The sequence below is a fragment of the Opisthocomus hoazin genome, chromosome 1, assembly GCF_030867145.1.
Source record: "Opisthocomus hoazin isolate bOpiHoa1 chromosome 1, bOpiHoa1.hap1, whole genome shotgun sequence".
Lineage (NCBI taxonomy): Eukaryota > Metazoa > Chordata > Aves > Opisthocomiformes > Opisthocomidae > Opisthocomus > Opisthocomus hoazin.
In genome coordinates, this window is record NC_134414.1 from 27,390,053 (window position 1) to 27,410,984 (window position 20,932).

At 41.8% G+C, this 20,932-nt stretch overlaps 1 protein-coding gene and 1 pseudogene across 1 annotated transcript in view; both read right to left on the minus strand.

Moving 5' to 3' along the window:
• Positions 1 to 726: 726 nt before the first annotated feature.
• LOC142364320 (U2 spliceosomal RNA) lies at positions 727 to 882 on the minus strand (annotated as a pseudogene).
• An 8,205-nt stretch (positions 883 to 9,087) lies between these two features.
• UBL3 (ubiquitin like 3) overlaps positions 9,088 to 20,932 on the minus strand; it is a 60,188-nt gene continuing 48,343 nt past the window's right edge. Inside the window, exons 2-5 of the mRNA XM_075420047.1 lie at positions 19,491 to 19,599; positions 15,806 to 15,892; positions 11,269 to 11,346; positions 9,088 to 10,848 (exon numbers count right to left, since the gene is read on the minus strand). Of these exons, the coding sequence (XP_075276162.1) occupies positions 10,796 to 10,848; positions 11,269 to 11,346; positions 15,806 to 15,892; positions 19,491 to 19,599 (327 nt within the window). The 3' untranslated portion in view covers positions 9,088 to 10,795. The remainder of the gene's footprint in view (positions 10,849 to 11,268; positions 11,347 to 15,805; positions 15,893 to 19,490; positions 19,600 to 20,932) is intronic.

Here is a 20,932-nt window from a genome sequence, read left to right on the forward strand (position 1 = left end):
GCTCTCTAAACAGTTCATCAGGCCAGTTAGGTTTGACAGATTCAACAGACCAGTTTGCACAACAGCATCATGTAATACATGAGCTTCATGCATTTATATATGGTGGATCCTCATCTTCTAAGACAGATGCAAAAAAAGCACTGAGGGACCAACATAAGAGCGAAGCTAAATAGGGCAAAATCAGTGCAACCTCCTTTCCCATCTGCCCTTCTCCTAACGGGGATATTATATCAGCTTAGACTTGTATTCACATGCTGGTAGGATAATCTCCCTCCCCCCGCTGTGAATACTGTCCTGCAGCTTGGCATAACCCAGATGCAAAAGGCCCAAAAGAGACGATGCGCTGGAAAAGAAAACTAAGAGCAAGGCTGTGAGATGGCTGCCCGTGAGAGCAGACCCCAGTCCTCCAGTTTGCTCCCCGGCGTTCGAGATGTTCCTTTACACCAGCCCAAGATCACTCATCCCATGATGCACCCGCACACCAGCCCACCCTCCCATCTATAATCTAAAGCATTTTATGTATCGGCTGGGAGTACAGCAGTCTCATTTCCTCCTTCCCCACGTGACTGGCGGGATGTGGTTCTCTGCTATTTTCTCTGAACCTTTCCTACGATTGCTTAGTAATGACTGCATTAGAGCCAGCAGCTATTACTCCACACACAACGGCATCCTAAAAGGCGCATACCTCACATGAGGAGAGAGGGATTCCTGCTGCTGCAGCCTGGCTAACCAAATTCAGTATCTCCTGCATTAAAAAAGAGTATATAAATACACAGACCACAGGTACAGGATCCATGCAGAGATACGAAATGCGGAAATTATTGTAGGGTTTTCCTAAAGAATTTACTACACTTGATCTTAGCCAAAAGGCCGAGAAGCGAACACATGCTGGGCATGTCCAAAGAGGAGCAAAGAGGCTGGTGAAGGGTCTGGAGGACAGGTCTTATGAGGAGCAGCTGAGGGAACTGGAGTTGTTCAGTCTGGAGGAGGCTGAGAGGAGACCTTGTTGCTCTCTACAACTACCTGAAAGGAGGCTGTAGTGAGGCAGGTGTTGGTCTCTTCTCCCAGGTAACTAGAGATAGGATGAGAGGCAATGGCCTCAAGTTGCATCAGGGGAGGTTTACATTGGATATTAGAAAAAAATTCTTTACTGAAAGAGTGGTCAGGTATTGGAACAGGCTGCCCAGGGAGGTGGTGGAGTCACCATCCCTGGAGGGGTTCAAAAAACGTGTGGATATTGTACTTCAGGACATGGTTTAGCAGGCCTGGTGGTGTTGGGTTGAGAGTTTGACTTGATGACCTTGGAGATCTTTTCCAACCTTAATGATTCTATGAGTCTATGATAAGTTCAGAGACCTGCCCATTCATAGTTTCCTGATAGCACCTGAAAACGCGGCAGCCTCATCCAGACCCAGAGGTGTTTGGGCCGGCAGTTCCAGAGGGAGCAGTGATGGAGTAGCCACCGAGAAGGAAATACAGCTCCTCTTACAGGTCTGGCAGAATTGATTCTGCAGCACTGCCAAGAGTTTATGCTGCACAGAAAGGTGATTTTTCTTTTGCTGAAGTGAATTCTGTACTTACAAGAAGTGTAAAGGACAGACATCACACAGGAAAAAAGTAAATTTCTGTTGAATCAGGTTCCAACATTGTGGCTGGATTTTCAGTCTAGAGATGAATAATAGCATCCATTGCATGTATCTTTAGTGTATCATACAGAATTATTTTTTCCTAGTTTTTAGTAGAAAAATGCTGTTTTCATGCCAAAACTAGGACAACAAGTCAAGCTACTTTTGCAGTACTGTAAAGCTGACTAAAAGGGCCTGCTTCGGTATTTATCATTTGGTGAGACCTTGTTTTCACATTTAAGAAAATGAGAGTAAGCACAAAAATCCCGAAGCAGGAACGGCAGCAGGTACAGGAGGGGAAGTCCTGATCCGCAGGTGCTGCAAGCAGCTCCTCAGGACCTGGCCAGGTCAGAGCAGATGAGAAGCCACAGCCTCTGCTCCCCCCAGCAGTCGCTTCTGCAGATCCTAATAAAACCAGCTCTTCTCCCTCGGAGCATTGCTTAACACAGAGCTCTTTTCACACACAGAAATTGTACTTCTGTAAGGAAATAAGCTCAAGAACTGCTGTTGTGCAGGACTATCAGATGTTGAAATTCAGCACCGGTGTCCAGGAATCAATACAGCCTCCATATGACAGTCCACAAAACCCCAAAGTGCCGGGAGCAGCATTATTTGCAGCTAGCCTTTCGCTGCTGATGCCCAGACACTGCAGTACCCTGCTTTCTCCCCCTGCCGCATCGCACTCAGCCTTTTTTCCTCCCCCTCCATTAGCTGTGCTGCCTTTTGCCTTGGAAACCAGCATCTCTGACTACAATTCTGCTTCAGGGGAGCCGAATACATCATCTCTTTATTGTTCCACAAATACTTCAGTTTAGCTTTGGCTGAAAACCCTTTCGACATATTTGGCCAAACCGTGCAATTAGGGATTCATACCCCTCTAATTTAAACCTCCCGACACGGGTGAGAGCGGCCACAGAGAGCCCCACCGCGCCGCCGCCAAGCCCCCCGCTCCCTCCTGCCCACGCCAGTGCCAGGGCTGCCCAGGGCTCGCTGCCCGACGCGGGGCCAGGGGCGCAGGAGGGCTACCAAACCTCATCGGCTTCGCACCCAGCAGACGATGACGCTCAGTCCGTGGTTTTGCAAATCCCACTGGCTTTCCTCAAGGAAAGGTCTGGCGAGCTGGGGAGTGTTGGCAGCTATGACAGTCCGCTATGTTTGTGCGCCCTCAGTGTTTTATACAGAAGGTCACCTTCTCTCTCTCTCCCTCTCTCACACACGTCCCAGGCACTAATGACTGCAGTGTCCCAGAGGTGCAGGAACTGAACTGCTCACATTTAAATACCTCTCAGCAGCTGAAGAGGTGAGCTGTCCATTAAATGCCAACTGTGTTGTGCTCTCAGAAGCTTCATTATCTTCAGGCTCTTGTGTTTGCTCTGACCCACCAGCATTAAAATGATTTTTGTCTCCATTTTCCATTTTTCCACCTGAGAATGGAGAGGTGTCTCTCCACGTTTTGGAAACTGCGTGCAGGGATCAGAGGAACCCTTCGGGTTTTCCCTGGCAACAGCTACACTTCACCGTAAGGAAGGTGTGAGGAGGCTCCGTGTTGGCTACCTGTTGGCCAACTCATCCCTCTTGGAGCACAAGGGAACACCCACACCTGTCCTCCAGGCAACTATTTCCAGCAGAAGTGTTATCTGAAAAAAAAAAAATGAGTTGAATAACATCTGCACACCGGTTCCCCTTTCCAGGAAATGGGAGGAAAGTTCGTTGCTAAATCAAAGGGGAGTTAAAGACTTGGATACCAGTACACCAACCCAACTTCTTTAAGACCACGTTTCCTTAAGCAGCCCCTGAACTTGTGCTTGCAAGCCTTGCCATGGCCGGATCCTCTCATACATGTAGGGAGCACAACTGCACACCACTGATGAGAGAGCCGTCCTCAAAGGCAGGGTGGGTGTTTGGCACGTACACAGGCGCAGCAGGCCACCACACCTTCCAGCTGCACTGATTTCCAGAGGCAACAAGAGGCTTCTCAGTGCCTGGCCGCGGTCTCTGGAGCTGAACCATTAATTTTCAGTTGATTAAAACAGCCAGGCACAGAAGCGCACACATGATATTTAGCACGAACGAAAGCCTCCTCATAGCTTTTAACCACCAGGCAGAAGAAAGTACAACTCTGAAGAGCTGAAAGACCCATGTCAGCCCCACCACTCCTCCAGTCCGCACCCGGATGAAGCCGGCCAGGGAGGCTGATGCCTTCACTGGCTGGCAGCAGCTGCCAGGTCAACGTGGCCAATGGAAGCCACGGGCTCAGAGCTGGTCCCCCGCAAGACCTTCTGGAAGCCCAGGTCCCCCCATCCCGCTGGTGGCAGCACGCCTGCAGGAAGCTCACCAGAGCATTTTGCCCTGAGGAGGTACCGGCGCAGGCACAAGTGCTGGTCTTGGGGGTAAGGGAGAGGAGGCAGGGAGGCTGCTCCTCGGTAGGCAGCACTGTGGTAATCAAGGTCAGCTTCTGAAACCGGGGCTGGAAGCAAAGCCACGCAGTTGTGCAGCCATGGGAAGGTGGCAGAAGTGATCTGCAAGGACCGCACTTCCCCAGCAGCTCCCCAAGGACAGGGCTGGCTCAGGGTGTCCCAGCCCCACTGTTACATCCCGGCCTCCCAACAGCATCTGAGAATTGTTCTCGTCATTGCAGTCATCGAGATGGTAAAACTGCATTGGCAGCTGAGCAGCCACCAGGCGAGTCCCTCCCCCGGCAGCTCGGGGGCCTGGAGCCAGGGCTGGTGGTCCCAGCCCTGCTCTGCTGTGACAAGGAGCTCCAGCAGCCAAGAGGTCTCCGATCACCTCCCCACACTCCCTTTCCCTGCTTGTTCCCCATGCTCTCGAGGCAGCCCTGTGCCAGTGTGGAGCTCACCTCAGAAGCGGGGACAGAGTTGAGGGTGCTCCCGACCCATCTCTGCTCTCACAGCTAGACCTGGAAAAGCACCCCACGGGTTATGGCCTCCCTGCTGCAGGAGGGACAGCAGCTCTTACCAGTTTGATTACCAGTGAGGTTCTTTGCTGCAACACTCAGTCTTGCCCAACTTGAGAAAAGACGATGCAGCTGGAGCTGGGGCCTGGCCACAGTGCCCTGAACTGGGTCTGCCCTTGGCTTGGAAGCTCAAAGTGTGTTCCTCTTCTCTAGGCAGCTCAGACCACCCACCAACAGCCAGAGCCATGGAGGAGTCCTGTCCGCAGCTCAGCAGAGACTGCAGCAGAGGCACACTGCATTCACACTGGCGAAGCCTTTCTCCAGTCCTTGCCGTGGACTCAGCTCAGTAGGGCGGGTGTCCACTGGTGATGACCGTCGTCTGCAGCCAGAAGCACCAGGCTGGGAGAAAATCAGAACAATGGGAAGCTTGAAGACTTTGGAGTTGAAGCCAGAGATGGTCATTGCTCAGAGGACAAGAAGAACAGAGTCTGAGGCACCCTTCGTATCTGTTTGTTGAGAGAAGATCTTTCCCTGGGATGCTGGCAATCGGGGTGATCAGGAGCCAAGCGATGTGGCTGACATTGCTTAGTTAATGCAAGAGAAGACTCCTGCATATTTGCATTCCAGAAGAATATCCAATGAATTTATTTCACTGAAAGAGAGAACGCTCAGCTGCTGGTACAGCCACGTGGATTGGGTCGCGTTCCCCTGCCTGACTTGCCGTGTTGACGTCTCCCAGTTAAGATCGACGTGCGGTTCACCTGGCACCAGGGTGTGCAGTCGTGGTGCTGACTTTTCACGTGGCAAGGCTGCCGGGTGCGAGCTCCCTGCCAGCTCCACTGCTTGCTACAGCAGAGCCGTAACCTTGGCGGCACCAGGGATTAACGATCCTTATTTAGGGACATGTGTGAGTTGCAGAAATTAAAGAACAGAGACTCAATTTTTCTTTAATTTAGCCAGCAGAGGTAATGGATAGATACATGTAATGCAGACACCAATACGTATTTTACTGTCTTGGTCTGGAAGTCCAATATCATCCATCCAGCATAGCTGACTTCCAGTATCATGGAATTTTCTTTTTTTTTTTTTTTTAAATAAAAATCTAACCTCTACAGGTAGTTGCACTCTGCCTCCCCAATGACTGGTACAAGATCCCAACCCTCTTTTGTGCCAGGCAACAACTGAAAGCCTCATGGCACGATGGAGTATCACCCCCTTCCGCCCCTCATTCACAGCCTGGGCTACTTCACCCTGGCAGTTAGTTGCCACACTGTGGGCAGCGGTCACCTCTTTCTTTGTGGCTTGGATAGCTCCTGGTAGGTGAATTTTGGCCAGCCATTTAATGGTTGATCCTACAGTAAGCGTCTAAAACTTCTCCCATTATTTCTTCCTGATCTTTAGTTCAAAGAATAGATAAAAGACAGAGCAAAAAGAAAATTGTTCTCTGTTTCATCCCATTATCCTTCCTCTATACATAAAAAAGACCCCAGTAGCTGAAGAGTATTTTCTGGCATAACAGTCAAAACATTTACTACCTATAAATTCAGCATCCTCTGAATTGACAGAAGCAGGGTGCTTTCACCTTGCACTGCCCAAGAGGCATGAACCTCTGCCCCAAGAAACTGCACGCAGCTCACGTTCTCCACCGGCTAAAGGCCATAACTTACTCCCCAAGGCCTGCCCCAGAGAAGCACAACATCACCCCGGCTCTGAGCAGCAGCCCTGCCCACAAAGCAGCAGGTTTGCAGCGGTGAGCTCTTCCCAGGGCGCACACACCCTGGGCTTGTCCGGCCCAGGCTGGGGCTCACCTTGTGCAGTCACTTGCACAAAACGGAGGTGGTAATGCACCACAAGGGCTTCTCCCCTACGAGCTGGGCTCTGCATTGGAAGTCCATGTCATGTCTGAAGGACAAAAGTTACTACCTTGTCGAGAAAAAGTTTGGCATCACTAATTCTGATAATTCTGGAAAACCTATCAATTTTCATTGATACAATGATTCATTTTCCTTCTGCATCTTGCTCGGCTTTTCTCCTCAAATTACTTCTGGCAGAAGCAAGTGCCACTGATTTCACGAAAAACGCTTCTATCGGATTTGAATTTGTCGCCTCTGCTTTAAAGACAAATGTAAGAACTGGGCCAATAAAGCTACAAGCCAAAAATAGAAGCTCTCCATCCATTTTCTCCGTGTTTGTTAGTCATAACTGCAGCTATTTTAATCTCCCATTCTCTTCAATCTGTCTCTAATATTTCTGCTGTCTCATTATTTTTGTTTGAATTTTCCAAACCCTAAGGAACATGCAATGTAAAGTGTTTGCTCACAATGCCCAGAATTCAGTCCCGGACTGATCCGGGTAATTTTAAATCTCAGAGTTGTGCAAGTACTTTGCTTTCTCTAACTATGCCGTCCTTTACATTCAAAATTGAACTTCATTTGTCACTGTGATCCATTGCATGAGCTTGATAAAGTACCATTATATATTCCTTATTTTTTACGAGCTTGTCTTTAATTACCTTCACCATTTTCTATTTCACTGGTCACTCCTTTTCCCGATTAATTAAAAAAATCTTATCAATTTAAAAAAAAAAAGCAGAAGTCACTCATAGCTATTGGGAAAGCATAGAGCATAAAGAGGTTTTTGTAATTTTACAGCCTAGTACAACAAACTGGTAAGCAAATAAGCTATTACATTGTAAACCTCTTCACAGGTATGCACGCATGGCACAGAAGGATAAGTATGCCACTGCCTTACGAGGATCGTTAACAACTTGCTAACATGAACCACGTACTGCTGCCGGCCTCTTGAGTAACAACAAAGGCCTTTTACGGTGCTCTGAAAATAAGCTTTATACTGGCAAGTTATGGCCAAGATCGAGTAATCAAGAAGAACCAAAGTAATTCAGAAGAAATAAAGGGGGTAGGAACTCTCCTCTTTAAGAGCCTTAACAGATCTTGGAATTTCCTCCGATTTAAATACAGAAGTCCCATCGCTTCCTCTATTGCGACTGGTGTCAATGGTCAATTCAGACAGCACACACAACCCAAAATCTGCTGCAGCTTAGCCATTTAATGAGCTTAGTGAGAGAGTTTTAGATGGAGAAGTATATCCATCTTCCTATTTGCTTCCTGAGGTAAGATCTGTGTAACAAATCGTATTGGAGCAAGCACACAGAACCACAAAGTACACATGCTTTACTCCCCCAAAGAGCAGTAGCAGAAAATCCCGAGTTTCGGCCAGCCCAGAGGCAGCTGCCTTCCCTCTTACCTGTAGGACAGGAAGGAAGCTTTGCAGAGCACCGTGTATTTCTCTTCTAAATCTGTATTTCTGTTCTAAATTAAATCGCTGCTCCTCCTGTTGTAAACGCAGCATACTAAGGGAAGCAGACTGCAGAGATCACCGCCACATTAACATCGATGTGGCACCTTTGCAAAGCCTTGAACGTTACAGTGGCCAAACTTTCTTGCTCCAGCAGCTGAGCTAATCTCCGAGACTGTTGAAACAGTCATATTTTTGCCATAATTTAAGAAAACAGAAGTTACAGAGTACTTTCATTGCTCTCAGATATTATTCCTCACATGTGTGAATACTAATTTATGATTGATAACACACACAGTGGTATAGGAGACAGATGCGGTCTCTTCATGATATTTCAGAATTTGAAGGGCTCCAGTTCATCCTCTCCTTCCCTTCCTTCATGACATCTACTAACCCATCCACAGGGAAAATACCATTTCTACCTAACAGCGAAAAACCAAACGTCAAACTCTTCAGCGTATCATCAGACCATCCAACAGTCTGACCCTGCAAAGACTGAGCTTTGATCTTTACAGGCTGCAAGGATCCGCTTGGCTCCCATCAACACGGAAGAGAAGCCGATGCACTAAGTCCTGCAAGGCGGAGGAATCTGGGATTAAGAGCTACTGCTTTTGTTCTGGCAAATACACAATCAAGAATACAAAGCATCCAAGGAAAAACACACAAATCTTTCAGCAATTCTCCCCCACCGTTCTTCAGCAGCCTCACACCACAACAGAAATGCTCTGCAACCAGCAGGACTCTGCCAATTTGCAGGAAAATTAAGGCAACGGTTCCACCCGCTTTCCGCGGGGGTTATTTTGGCAAGCTCACGCTTCAAATGCCAAGCAGCACCTAAGGATTTGCTTGGACACGCACATCTGCGCATCTTATCTCAACAACGCATCTTATTCAGCTCAACGAAAGGGAACTCCACGCACTTCAAGCTCGCCAAGTCTTTTAACTGGAAACTACGGGATTTTCATGTATTCGTACTGGATTAAGTACCTAGCTACTTTTTCAAACCAAGATTACAACTTCAAACATTCATTTTTTAAAAATCAATGCACCTGAAGGACTGGTTAAACTAACGAGACATGTCCTGCCTCAGCTCATTTCTTTTTCTTGTATTGTCATAGCCATTTCCTATCTGAGCCTGAGCCTGCTTTAATACATGGAGTCCTTATTTCAGATTAAGAAGTATTATTAAAAGTAAAACAGATCCAATTACAACCCTTAAAGACACCACCAAAATGCACTACAATATTATTTTATTTAGTTTACAGAAGAGTCTATCAGTACAGGTTGCAGAAAGAAAATGTTTAGTGCTATTTACAATTTGTTTTAAAACTCTGCTCTATACAAATTTAATTCTGATCAGTATGAACAATATTTTTGTAAATCTACCGCATATAAAGCATTTCATCAAAGCAGTAACAATGAACAAAATAACCTGATTACATTTGAATGATGCCAATCATTCGAAAAAACGATTACACAGAACATCTGTAAGAGTTGTGGACACTTAAGTACAGAACACAATGTCAACCTGTGACTCAGTTTTTGTTAAAGGCTAAAGCTATTTATATGGAATATTGTTCTATTATACTACACGCCAATCTATATTTAACTTCTATAGTTATGTACTTTATAAGATTTTTATTAAATATATTCTACACATATTTGTAATTTCACCCAGGAAGAATTCCTCCCCAGTGAAAAAATATAAAATCTTTAATATTTTTTTTAATTTTTATTTATTTTTTACAGGTTTAGATGAAACTAGCTCATGCTTTAGTGCTGTGCAAATTTCTTTAGCATATCAATGTTTAAATTATTGATATGAAATAAAAGAATGGCATCCTGTTTAATTATGTATGCCTTCAAAAATTAGCTTCTGATTTTAATACAATTGCAAGCACTAATACCAAATGCAGATTACGTAAAGAAAGAAAACTAGTACTATGGCAGAGGTTTTTCTTTTTGCTTTTTAAACTTTAATAATTCTTTTGAAGTCTCTAATGAGTAAGCATGACACTGGACACTAAGGTACAGATGAGATAATGACTGAAAAACACCAATCGCCAATATTCAAATACATAAAATTAATTAGTAAATGATGTCTCCTAACATTTATGCACAATAATAAAAGCCTATGAACTACAGGAAATTACCCCTCCCATATTAAGGCTAGGAAATGCACTCTCTGCACTTGTTTGTGCTGTCTGAATAAGCACTCAACTAATGTACGAGATCAGAGTGCATGCAGTAACAAAAAAATCAGTTTCTTCAGCCCTCTACAGAGTGCTTTTAAATTACAGGCACATAGTTTCTTTTGTTTGTTGCAGTGAAAATATATATAGTTAGACTTGGTTTAGTTAGTATTCTGTGCCAGTTCGGCCACCAAGGTTGACTTAGGTAGAATTGACTTAACAGTTTTTCCTTTGATTTGGCCATAAGTGAGATTCATTTTAATTATAGATCTGCTATTTTCCAGTGTTGCATTATAGATTGTTGGTTATTACCAGGTGTCTCAAACATTATTAGGAGATTATTGATGAGAAATATACCGTCAACCATATTTAGTGCAAATTGCATCTGGAAAGCTTGACTGGTTAGATCCAGTTAATGGAGATTTTTGTGGCAGCAAAATGACTCCTGCTATGGAAAAGAACACACTAACTCTAGTGGAGATCGAATTCTTTCAAGAATTGATGTACTGTCAGATTATTCAAGAAACAAAGCAGGAATTTAAAAAAAATAACAGTGAAAGTGTTCATAGATCTTTCTCTTAAAAAAAAAAAGACTAATGAGACAGTGCTCGTGTAATATTTCAGTTCCATGGATTTACAGACAGGCTCTTCCTACAGGTGTTTGAAGCAAGGTAGGGCCTCTTCTATTCCAGCAGCATGAAAGACAAAGACTATATTACATCACACTTAGCAGGTAAAGCTAACAAGGTTTACAGGATTACACAGCAATTGCTTTCTCCAGTTTTTTCACGGTTCCTTTGACCTGTGGAGCAAGAAGAAAGTTTTGCTTACATGCCATTTTGAAAGCAATTCGATTGTTTTATGTGTAAGCAAGCTTGATACAAGTATGGTTTTTACTATATTTAATTAAAATTTTTTTTCTTTATTATTATACACATGCATACATATATGAAAAATAAATCAGGAATCGTTTTCAGGAATAAAAACTAAAGCTTCTTAAAGGTTTGGGTAAATTTCTGCATTCTATTAAAATGCTAAATCAGAATGTTAGTTTCTTAGTTTTCCATAAATAACATGTACTAAAGCACTCCATTATGTGCTTCACAAAAGACCACAAGGACTTGACTTTTCTCTACCATAAAAAAAAAGTCAAAAAGCCTGTACGAGATCTGACCGCTTTGATGTGTATTTAAGTAAGAAATACCTCCAGTGAACAGTGTACCTTGAGAGTTTGGCTCTGGCAACGTCTCTCTGGCCACCAAATGCATCACTGTTGTTTTGCCAAAAGGAAGCTTCAACGCTGCAAAAGGAGAAAGGGAGATTTATCAGTACATTACAGCAGTTCTCCTTCTTCAAAACAGCCAGCTGAAACTAACTATAATTGGATTAGCAACTGTTCAAAAGATCATACTGTTAGGTTTGAACTGCTTACTAAACAGATGTAGAAAGGTGTTTCTGGCTAGTTTGTAGATCAGGGACTTGGGACCTAACCACTTAAACACTGTGTTCTAAGAGACATCATACTCCTCTTAGGAAACTAAGCCTTTCTCTTAAGTAAAAGCAGAAGTGGGCATTCATGCCAAGACTCAGGTGCTGAGCACTCTTTATTGATAAGAATACAAAGAAGTGGCTAATTCGGCCACTGAATTGTTACTCCCGAGACATCAAAACACTGAGCCACTACTGCAAAATAGATTTTCCTAAAATATACTTAGATCCATGATACAGATTTTCCAAAATACAAAATGTCTGTATCTTGCCTTTTAACATTAATCTGTATCATCAGCTGCCTGTGAAAAGTATCACATATAAAACATGTTAAATCAGATAAGGTAGTTCTCACAGTGCTGCCTTTGTGAGCTTTAGTAACGCAAAATAACAAAAGTGGAGGTTTGCACAATTCATTCTGCTTGTTGCCAAAGAAAAATGATAATTTTCCCATTCCGATGTAAGTATACCAACAGAATACTGCATCTATGGTTTTAGCCCTGTAGTATAATATCAAAACTTCTAGTCTACTTGAAATGAAAGGATTCTCTGTTGCTCGCTATACTTAATAGATTCTCACTCTAGATTCAATATTCTGAACTTCAACTTCTTCCACCTATTGCAGGGGGGAGTTATTTTTACAAGCTCTTTACATAATTTTGTTTCTTCTCTCCAACTCCTAAAATTAAGTATCTGTCTTGATTGTTTGTCTGGGAAATGTAAGGCAAAAATGCTCTAAGTTTTGTCATCGTCCCCCCCTTTATAGAGGAAAAAAAGTTAAGTGATAAATGTAACAAGAATCTAACCCTAAATACACAAATCATTCCGACTTGACATTGTCCTCTCAAATTCAATTTACGTCTACTATTTTCACATACAGTGCACCAAGACATTTTAAGTGAGTAAATGAATAACGAATGTCCAATAAACCTGAAGGTAACTGAAGAGAAAAATGCCTCTATTTTAATCACTACAACATAGAGTCAAAATTCAGTAAAATAAACAAACAAACCTAGTATTTGGCTACTCCGTGTATTAAATACAAGCCTAGGTACAACACTGCTATTAAACCACATTCATTGCCTATGTATTTGTTTGAAAAAATTGAAAGTTATGTTTAAAACATAGGTGTAAGCATATGGAGGAATACACAGATCCACAAGCTCCTTTTAAGTAGCTGCACTTTGGGAAAAGTCATCTCTATAGAAAGTCAGATCTGAGAGTTGCTTAGTTTACTTGAAGCACTGCCTGTGCCTGCAACTAGAAGCTATTGATAGCTTAAGTCTGACAAGGATGAAGTATTTTGGGCACTTGCTTCCATGATACAACTGAGAACTCTGCAAGCATATTAACAGTCTGTTAAACTCAACGGGAAAGAATTGTCTTTCATGAAAAACTCCTAAGATGCCATTACAGAAAGAGCAAAACACTACAAAGTAATCACATTAGGGACATCTTTTGTAATATCACGACATTTGCAGAGACTTGATTAGTGAGCTGTGGAGCTCAATTATTTACAGTAATCAAGTAAAAATATGCTAATATTTCAATTAACTAATTACAGCTAGTAGTTCGCATAGTTCACACAAGTTCTTATTAGCAATTTCCAGCTTCTTGCTTGGAGCACCATGACAGAATCTAAGCACCCTAACCTATGCTCAGTAATCCCTTCTTGCTCTTGTCTTCATTCTTTCACCCCTTTATCTCACTTTAACTAAACTTTTATTTAATTCCTTTTCCATCTGTTTAATTCCGGTTTTATTCTAGATTTTCTATTGTCAGAATTTACTTTTCACCCCCTCTTTTGGTATGTGTATGGCACAGGGTGGGCTGGCTTCCCTTGCCCCCTCACCAGTAACTAAGGAAGGAAAATGTTGCCAATTACCAATATCTAACAAGAAACTGAGAACTGTCAATCATGTATTACCTCCCTAATTAACATTATTTCAAATGCAAACTGCAGACCAAGTATTTAGCAAAAGGATGAAATTTCCTGTTGGAAGCTGAACAACGGACTCTGCCTTGCAGGCTGACTCCCCAACCCTTCACACGGGCAGGACACAACAAAACAGGGTGGCTCAAGCACCGCAGGCAAGAGTGGCATGGCAAGCTTTACAGAGGGGTCCGTTTTTCTACGCCACTTCCAATGCCATTAGCTCCATTGTTTTTGGAGTGGCAGTCCATTCAGAGAAGCTGGCAAAAGAGATGGTTTCTTTAAAATAAATGTTTTCACTCAAAAGCAATTTTTGCCTACCAATTTGTCATTTTTTGAGGCTTCTTAGCTTATAGGAGTCTCAAATTCATCAGATGCTATGTAGACGTGTGAGGTTACAACAAGAACGTTACAATGCCATTTTTAAATGTGAACAAAAAGGGACTCCTGTTAAAAGAGAAAACACCAAACTGTTTGCTTGGAAACTTTTGTTTCACTAGTTGATAAAATGACTTTCAGTACACAGTAGGTCCAAATTCCGGTCTATGTTTCCTAATCACCTTAAATCAAATAAAACACTACGTGCTATAACTCAGTTAGAGAGAGTTGCAGATAGAAAGCTTAATGGAACTGTATTATAACAGCATAAGAAGCTAAATATTGTATTTAGCAAGAAAATCTCCACCCTTCCCCCCTTGAAAGATAACTTAAGAGTTACATCTAATAAACATCATAAACTGAAGCAACAGTCTTATCAGGCTCCTTCATGAATCGCTGTTCCCCTTTCAGCTGTATAATCTTACTCCAGATAACTTTCTTAGTACTGAAGTAAGCCAGTGTTTTAAGGATTCTTTTTTCTTAATACAGTAACAAAGATCTTTGAAAAATACTAATATACATGTAAGATCCTCAGGGTAAAGTCATGATTAAATTGCAATGCATGAATGATTAAGAATGAACTAAAATGCCCTGAATCCAAGTAAGTGTTCAAAATCCATAGATCTGAGTTAATGCAAGAGTCAACAGCATGCAGCTGTTATTTACAGCTTAACTCATTATTAAATACATTAAACAAATATTCAAAGTTGGTTTGGATTTAGACAGCTGTCACTAAAGGGAACAAGCACTGGTGGTCAAGAGTAACACCTAGAGATGAATGGCAATGAAAATCCCATTTAGCTGTCGTTGCCTGGAAAATGTAGGGTAAGACATGTAATGGCAGAGATGATCCAAGATTTAACACTCGTCTTTCAACCCTACTCAACTGCTACTAGGTGCACTCATTGGCACCTGGTAAACATAAGAATTAAAGAGTGAATAAAAATTTCAGAGTTCTCCCAGCCAAATTGACAATGATCTGGTTTGTATATATAGCAGCATTAAAAATTGATTTATATGGAGATCTATTCTAAAAGTACATCATTAGCCAACATCGGCAATGGTAGAAAGCGAATCAATGGCTACATCATCCCAGTCACCATAACCAGTCCAGAATATTGTTTTCAGGCTCATCTTAACTTCATCATTAGTGATTTTGTACTACATTCTCCTCTCTATTGCACTCAAGTACCAAATGCATGAACCATCTATACAGAGAAAGTAGGAGTATTACTTCATTTTTCAACTGGTACAGAGAAGAGAGTCTCATTTTGTTTAGTCATAGATGCAGTTAATATTCACACTGACAACTTTTATCTACAAAAGGAAAGGTTATTGTTACAAATTTGTGTCATCTTGCCATCAAAAATACCCATCAAAACATGTAATTGCCAGAAAAAACTAGCCACAAGGGGGCACAGTTGAATTGCATTTCCTTAGCATATGAAGTGAAGCCATTTACTTTAGTTTTCATAACTATGCAATTGTATCCCTGGGAGAGCACTGGACAGCAAGAATGCTTCCCCTCATTCTCATTCACAAGGTGTCTTCACTGCACTAAGATTTAAAGCATTGTTTAACCAATTATCATAATCTTTATCAAACATTCTAAAATACTGAAGACATTTATGAAGAAGTTTGCCCTGCAAGTGCAGCGTAAGACAGGTGGAACAAAGTAGAAGTAGTAGTTTCTGTCCAGTTAGAAAGACAACAAATAAAAGCAGTATTACTGTTTCTTTATGCAAGAGGAAACTTGACTTCTCAAGTCGTACTCCCAAAGTTTAACAACTAGTGGTAACAAGATGGAAAAAATACACTGTAAGGTACAATGTTACTATGCAGAGGAAAATAGTACATAGCAAGCCATACTGTGATCTTGAACAGTAAAGTAGTATTTACTGCACTGTAAACAAACATCCCCTTTGCCTGGCTGTAACATGGATGAAAATTATTTTCATACCTCCTAGTGTCACATTGCCATGAAGAAATCTCCCTTGATAAATAAGCCGCAAGATATTTGGACTGCTGACCTGTTCTTCTTCCCAATCTGAAAAGAAGCCAGATAATTTTCACAGTTACTTTCTAATAAAGCATCTTTTGTTATTTCTCTCACCTTTATCCAGGAACAAAACTATCAACAGGACTCTTTTGCATGAAATGCTGAAGAGAGAGTATAGGCTGAAGATAATTCAGAAAAATAAAATAGAAAGATAATTCAAGGCTAGCACTCCTGAAATCTATTCTTAAACTTACTATTTGACATTGGGCATCGAAACACACGATTTTATGCCTGCAAGTATAAATACTACTAACTTACTTCACAGATTGCATGAGATATTTAGCGCATATACAAGTCCCACAAAAAATATTTCATAAACGCAAGTTGCTTCCTGAGGCTTAACATCCACTTGGCTAAAATTGCCTTTATTTCTTCCCATTCAGAAGATTCTCAGGCCATACTCCTCCTCACCAGTTAACTGTCTAACTAGAGCCGTTCTCCAGCAATGCAAAGCGGCCACACGCACAGCGACAACGCACGCAATGGGTCGTTTGAAACAGGATTCATAGACCACAGCACCGAGAACACTCTGCAGGCTGCTCAGCGGTGTTCGATGACGGCCGGATGCAACCAGCTAAATGTCCAGGGGGGACACTGACCCGAGCAGCCCCGAGCGGTCCCTGCCAAGAGCCAGAACAGAGGGCTCTCAGAGGAGACACTGACTGACACATTTTAAGGAACTTCTCCAAGGACAATCTGTGGATGTTTTTCTGTGGCAAACAGTGAGTCGGGAAAAGCAAGCGTGCCTTTTCCTATAATGCACTTCCTATAACGCTTAAGCCGTCATAAAACATTTATAAGCTTAAATGATCTTTTCCTACTCTTCTACTGTTCCCTGTCACAATGTGAATAACAAATAAATCTTCACTTTGCTTTCAGAACAAATATCATAAAACCTTGAAATGTTGAATTGCAATGGGCTCTCTGGGAGTACAGTGTCTTCTGTTTCTTAGCTGACCAGATATCTGGCAACAGCTGTTCACAAATGTTCACTCTTTCTGCTTTTGTAGTGTTTATATTCCAAAATGAATATTCAGCAAGGGATCACAACAGGCAACAGAAACCGACCTGTTTGCTGGGAATATACAATGAACATACGGGTAGTGGCAACTGGCACCACAGAAGGAGAAGAACTGAAAAGGAGAGAAGGGGAAGTGTTTAAAACGAAAGCCATGGCTGGGGAGCACGTCCGGAGAGGCATCTGGTGCGGAACAGGGCGCAGGCAGCAGCAGCGGCGGCAGGAGCCACGGCTGCCCTGGTGTGGGCCGAGGCAGGGCTGCGATCAACGGCACAGGCTGCAACATCCCCGGGTGCTGCCGTGGATCAGATCAAATTAGGCAACGTAATTATTCGAGCATTTCTACTCAGGGTCTGATTCAACTGTCTTGCAGTTCCAAGCACATGCCCTTTTTACTATGCTACAAAGTGGGCTAAGTTAAGGATCAGAATTATCACACTGCTAGGGCAAACGAGTTTTTGGAAGATATCAATTTTTTTTTTTTTTTTTCCCCCACTCCACACAGTCTGAACTGCTGTAACGAGGAGAAATTCAGCCAGTTGACGTAAAACAGCAACCAAAAGACGACAAACCATATTTTGGCACAGGTATTTGCTCATTGTTAAGCTGCCAACTTACCCATCGTTTTAATTTTTGCTTCTTGGTTGTCTGTCTGCAACACTTCTTTATGACATGATTTCAAATTTTAATTTCCACTGATGACTAAATGAGCCAAGGAGAAAATATTTACCTATGATTTTTTTTTTTTTTAAGTTCAGCAGAAAATTGCTGTACAAGACAAAAGTTAATATTATTGGGGGGGGGCGCATAGAAGAGAACAGGTAACCTAGCTAGATAATATACATGAATATAAATTTGGCATTTTCCACTACAAATCAAGAGATCCTTAATTAACAACTGTGTTGCCAAAAGAGGGGAGGAGAGGTTTGCCTTAATCCTGCCAGCACGTGACTGAGGATATTTCATGACCTTTTTTCCCCCCCTAAGATCATGACAACTCAAAATGGTGGTAAAACCAATCGTTTCATATCATCTCTATTTCAAGGAAACTTTAGTCCTCATCAAGACTTCTCAGTCTTGTGGCAAAGAGCACGCTCTCTGAAAATAGCTACTGGGCTCATGTTTGTGAAAACCTGTACACTACCCCGAAGCAGATTTTTCCTCAGTCTTTTAAATTGACACTATTATTCTTTGCATGGGCAATTAAATATTCATCAATATTTACAGCATGCCCTCAGGACAGCAGGTATTCCATGTCAGGTTCTACTTTTCTTTTTCTTTAAAAAAGAAACTTTAAAGCCTGGGTTTCTTCCCAACTCTGAACTCAGAATCTGCAACCTTCAAGCTATTCACAAGACTGGGAACATGAGACCACATGTTCAGGAAGAAAACAGTTCTGCCTTTATTAATTCAGATAAAAGTACACAAAGAATATTTGATCATGACAACTATGTTGTTGGCACACACTGAAATATGTACAGTAGCTACACAGATGCCACATCAACCAGATTTCTTAGCGTAAAAGTGTTTTACATCTGTATCTAATACTTCAGAGGATTAAAAACCTCCTCCTTCATTACATGTTTTACCAAATACATAATGCTGCACCCCAGCTAAACAAAAGGCAAACAAGCCCCCTGAAACCCTGTTCTTCCTGTCCTCAAAGACCAGTCCAAGGCCTAAAACATGCATTATCAACACTAACTTTTTGGGAGGAATTATCATGTGTCATACCTCTTTGACAAAGGCACCAAAGAAACTGATATTGCAATGTTTGAGTTTGTGTAAATAGTAGTCTTTTTTTACCATCAAAACACTAACCCAAATAAAGTCCTGTACCAAAAGAAGCATTTTCTTTCATCATATGTAATGCTATGTCTGTGTTTTGGCTTTTTTTCCCATGAAATCATAGTCAGAGAGAACAGAAGCACTTTGTTTCTGTGGAACTATTCACATATGTGAATACACATCAAATTTTCAGTTCTGTTTTCTCAAGCTAGTATTCCTGCATATTCCTCCAAATATATTCACACAAACAACTTAAGTTTCTCTCGGTCTTGTAATGTCTCTTAAAATGTTCTTTCTATATTTTATTTTTTCCTGGAAAAATACCATTATTACAGATCCTTTCCAAGATAAGGCAGTAAGGAAGAAGTTCTTCAGACTCAATTTCAGTAATGCAATCCTGTGATGTGCCATGTTTTACATTAGCTGACCTCACGTAAGAGGTTTTATATCTCCAACATCTCCTCATATTTACTAGATCCTCAAACAGACTGATCAAGAAAAGTGTCTAAAGACAGGGAGAAAGAAGTATTTTGGTTTGGGGCAAATTTTAGAAATAAAGTGTAAAATAATCCAGACATCTAAAAATTGGCCCAACCAAAGAAAGAGGGGGAAAAAAAGGCAAGACAACTGTATTTCTATATAGATCTATGCCCAGATACACAATAAACATACTTAATTTGAACACTGACAACAGAGATTGGTTTATTGACATTTCAGTCTGAAAATACCGGGAAGCTTCTAGCTCGCCAGTTAAAAAGCCAAAGCCACACAGCTACTCACCCATCGGCCAGTTGTCATACACGTGTTTTGCGATATCTGCAGCGGAGTCATTTGGTGAAAATAGGAACTCTTTCGTTTTCCCGCTTACCAAGATGAGGCGCAAATTTATCTGTAAAAAAAAAAAAAAAAAAAAAAGCAGTATTGGGAAAGTATCCAGAGAAGACAGATTTTTTTTTTTAAAGTTACTAATATATTGACATTGGTTTTAGAAGAAGATTGATCCAAAGTGATTTGTGAAGACAGTTTAAGATGGTATTAAAAATAGGGTCAAAGAGGTCAATCAAATTTTGTTTACACATAATCTAGGAAGACTAAATTTTAACAGCTGGCATTTCTGATGATAAACACCAGAAGATTCTGATAGATAGTGATCGAATCAACTGTGTCACTAAAAAAAGCTTTCAGCATGGTATAAAAAAATTCCAGCTGAGACACACTGGCAACATATCTTCTTGAATGAAGAGAAAAATCTAAATCTGAAAAATTAACCTGAACAGAGAGCAGTAAAAATACCAAAATCCGCACCTGAACAGCCTGTGAGCCTCAGTAAAAGCCCTAGCACACTCCCTCCAGTAAGATATTTGTCAGCCCTGATCTCACCCACTGCATCTCCCCCAAAACACCAGGGAGTCAGACAGCATCCTTCCTCAGTGCCAGCTGCCACAGAACTTGAGTCCCTCTGCCAGTCTTCTGAACCCAAAACTTTGTTCCACCACTGTCTTTTACTGCAAGCAAAGTGGTCGAGATCCACACACAATACAGTAATAACACTGCATCATAGTTTTTCTATCAGCCATTTCCTTTATCTAACCACCAGCATCTTCAGCTGTAATTTTCCTCTCTTCTATCTACAAGTTACTGAATGGAATTCCTTTCCCATATAGCATTAAAATAACCTGTATAAAGAGCTCACTACGACATTACTTGCAATGCAAAAGAGATGAAATTTTGTATCCTCAAGCAACTGCTAGCAAGGTCACTAAATGCATTTTGGTAGCCAGCACTTACCAATGCCCATGGCAAGCAGGAGTCTAACTGCTTTTGTGTTTTGGTCTACAAGCCTAAATTGCACCAACTTTCAGCAATCCTTTAGCATAGCAACTGCTTGGATACTTTTTTCCAAATCACACCCTCAAACTGTGGCTCTCAAGTTAAGTTGCAACAAAGCTTTCCTTCTTGGAGTTCAGAAAACAGTTTCCTTGACCAAATACAAAAGGAAAAATTTACAGAGATGCCCAAGTTTTCAAGACTTCTTCAGGGTCCAAAATCTCAGCACATCATATCCACTGAACATGACAGCCCTGCCTCAGTCACCTACTCCTTACTTCTTTCAGAAGTTCTCCAGACAGATTGTCTACTTTCTTTTGAATGCTTTAGCTTTCATCCCACCTATCTTTAAGCACATAATGGACATGGCCAAATTACAGATGTATCATCCTGCA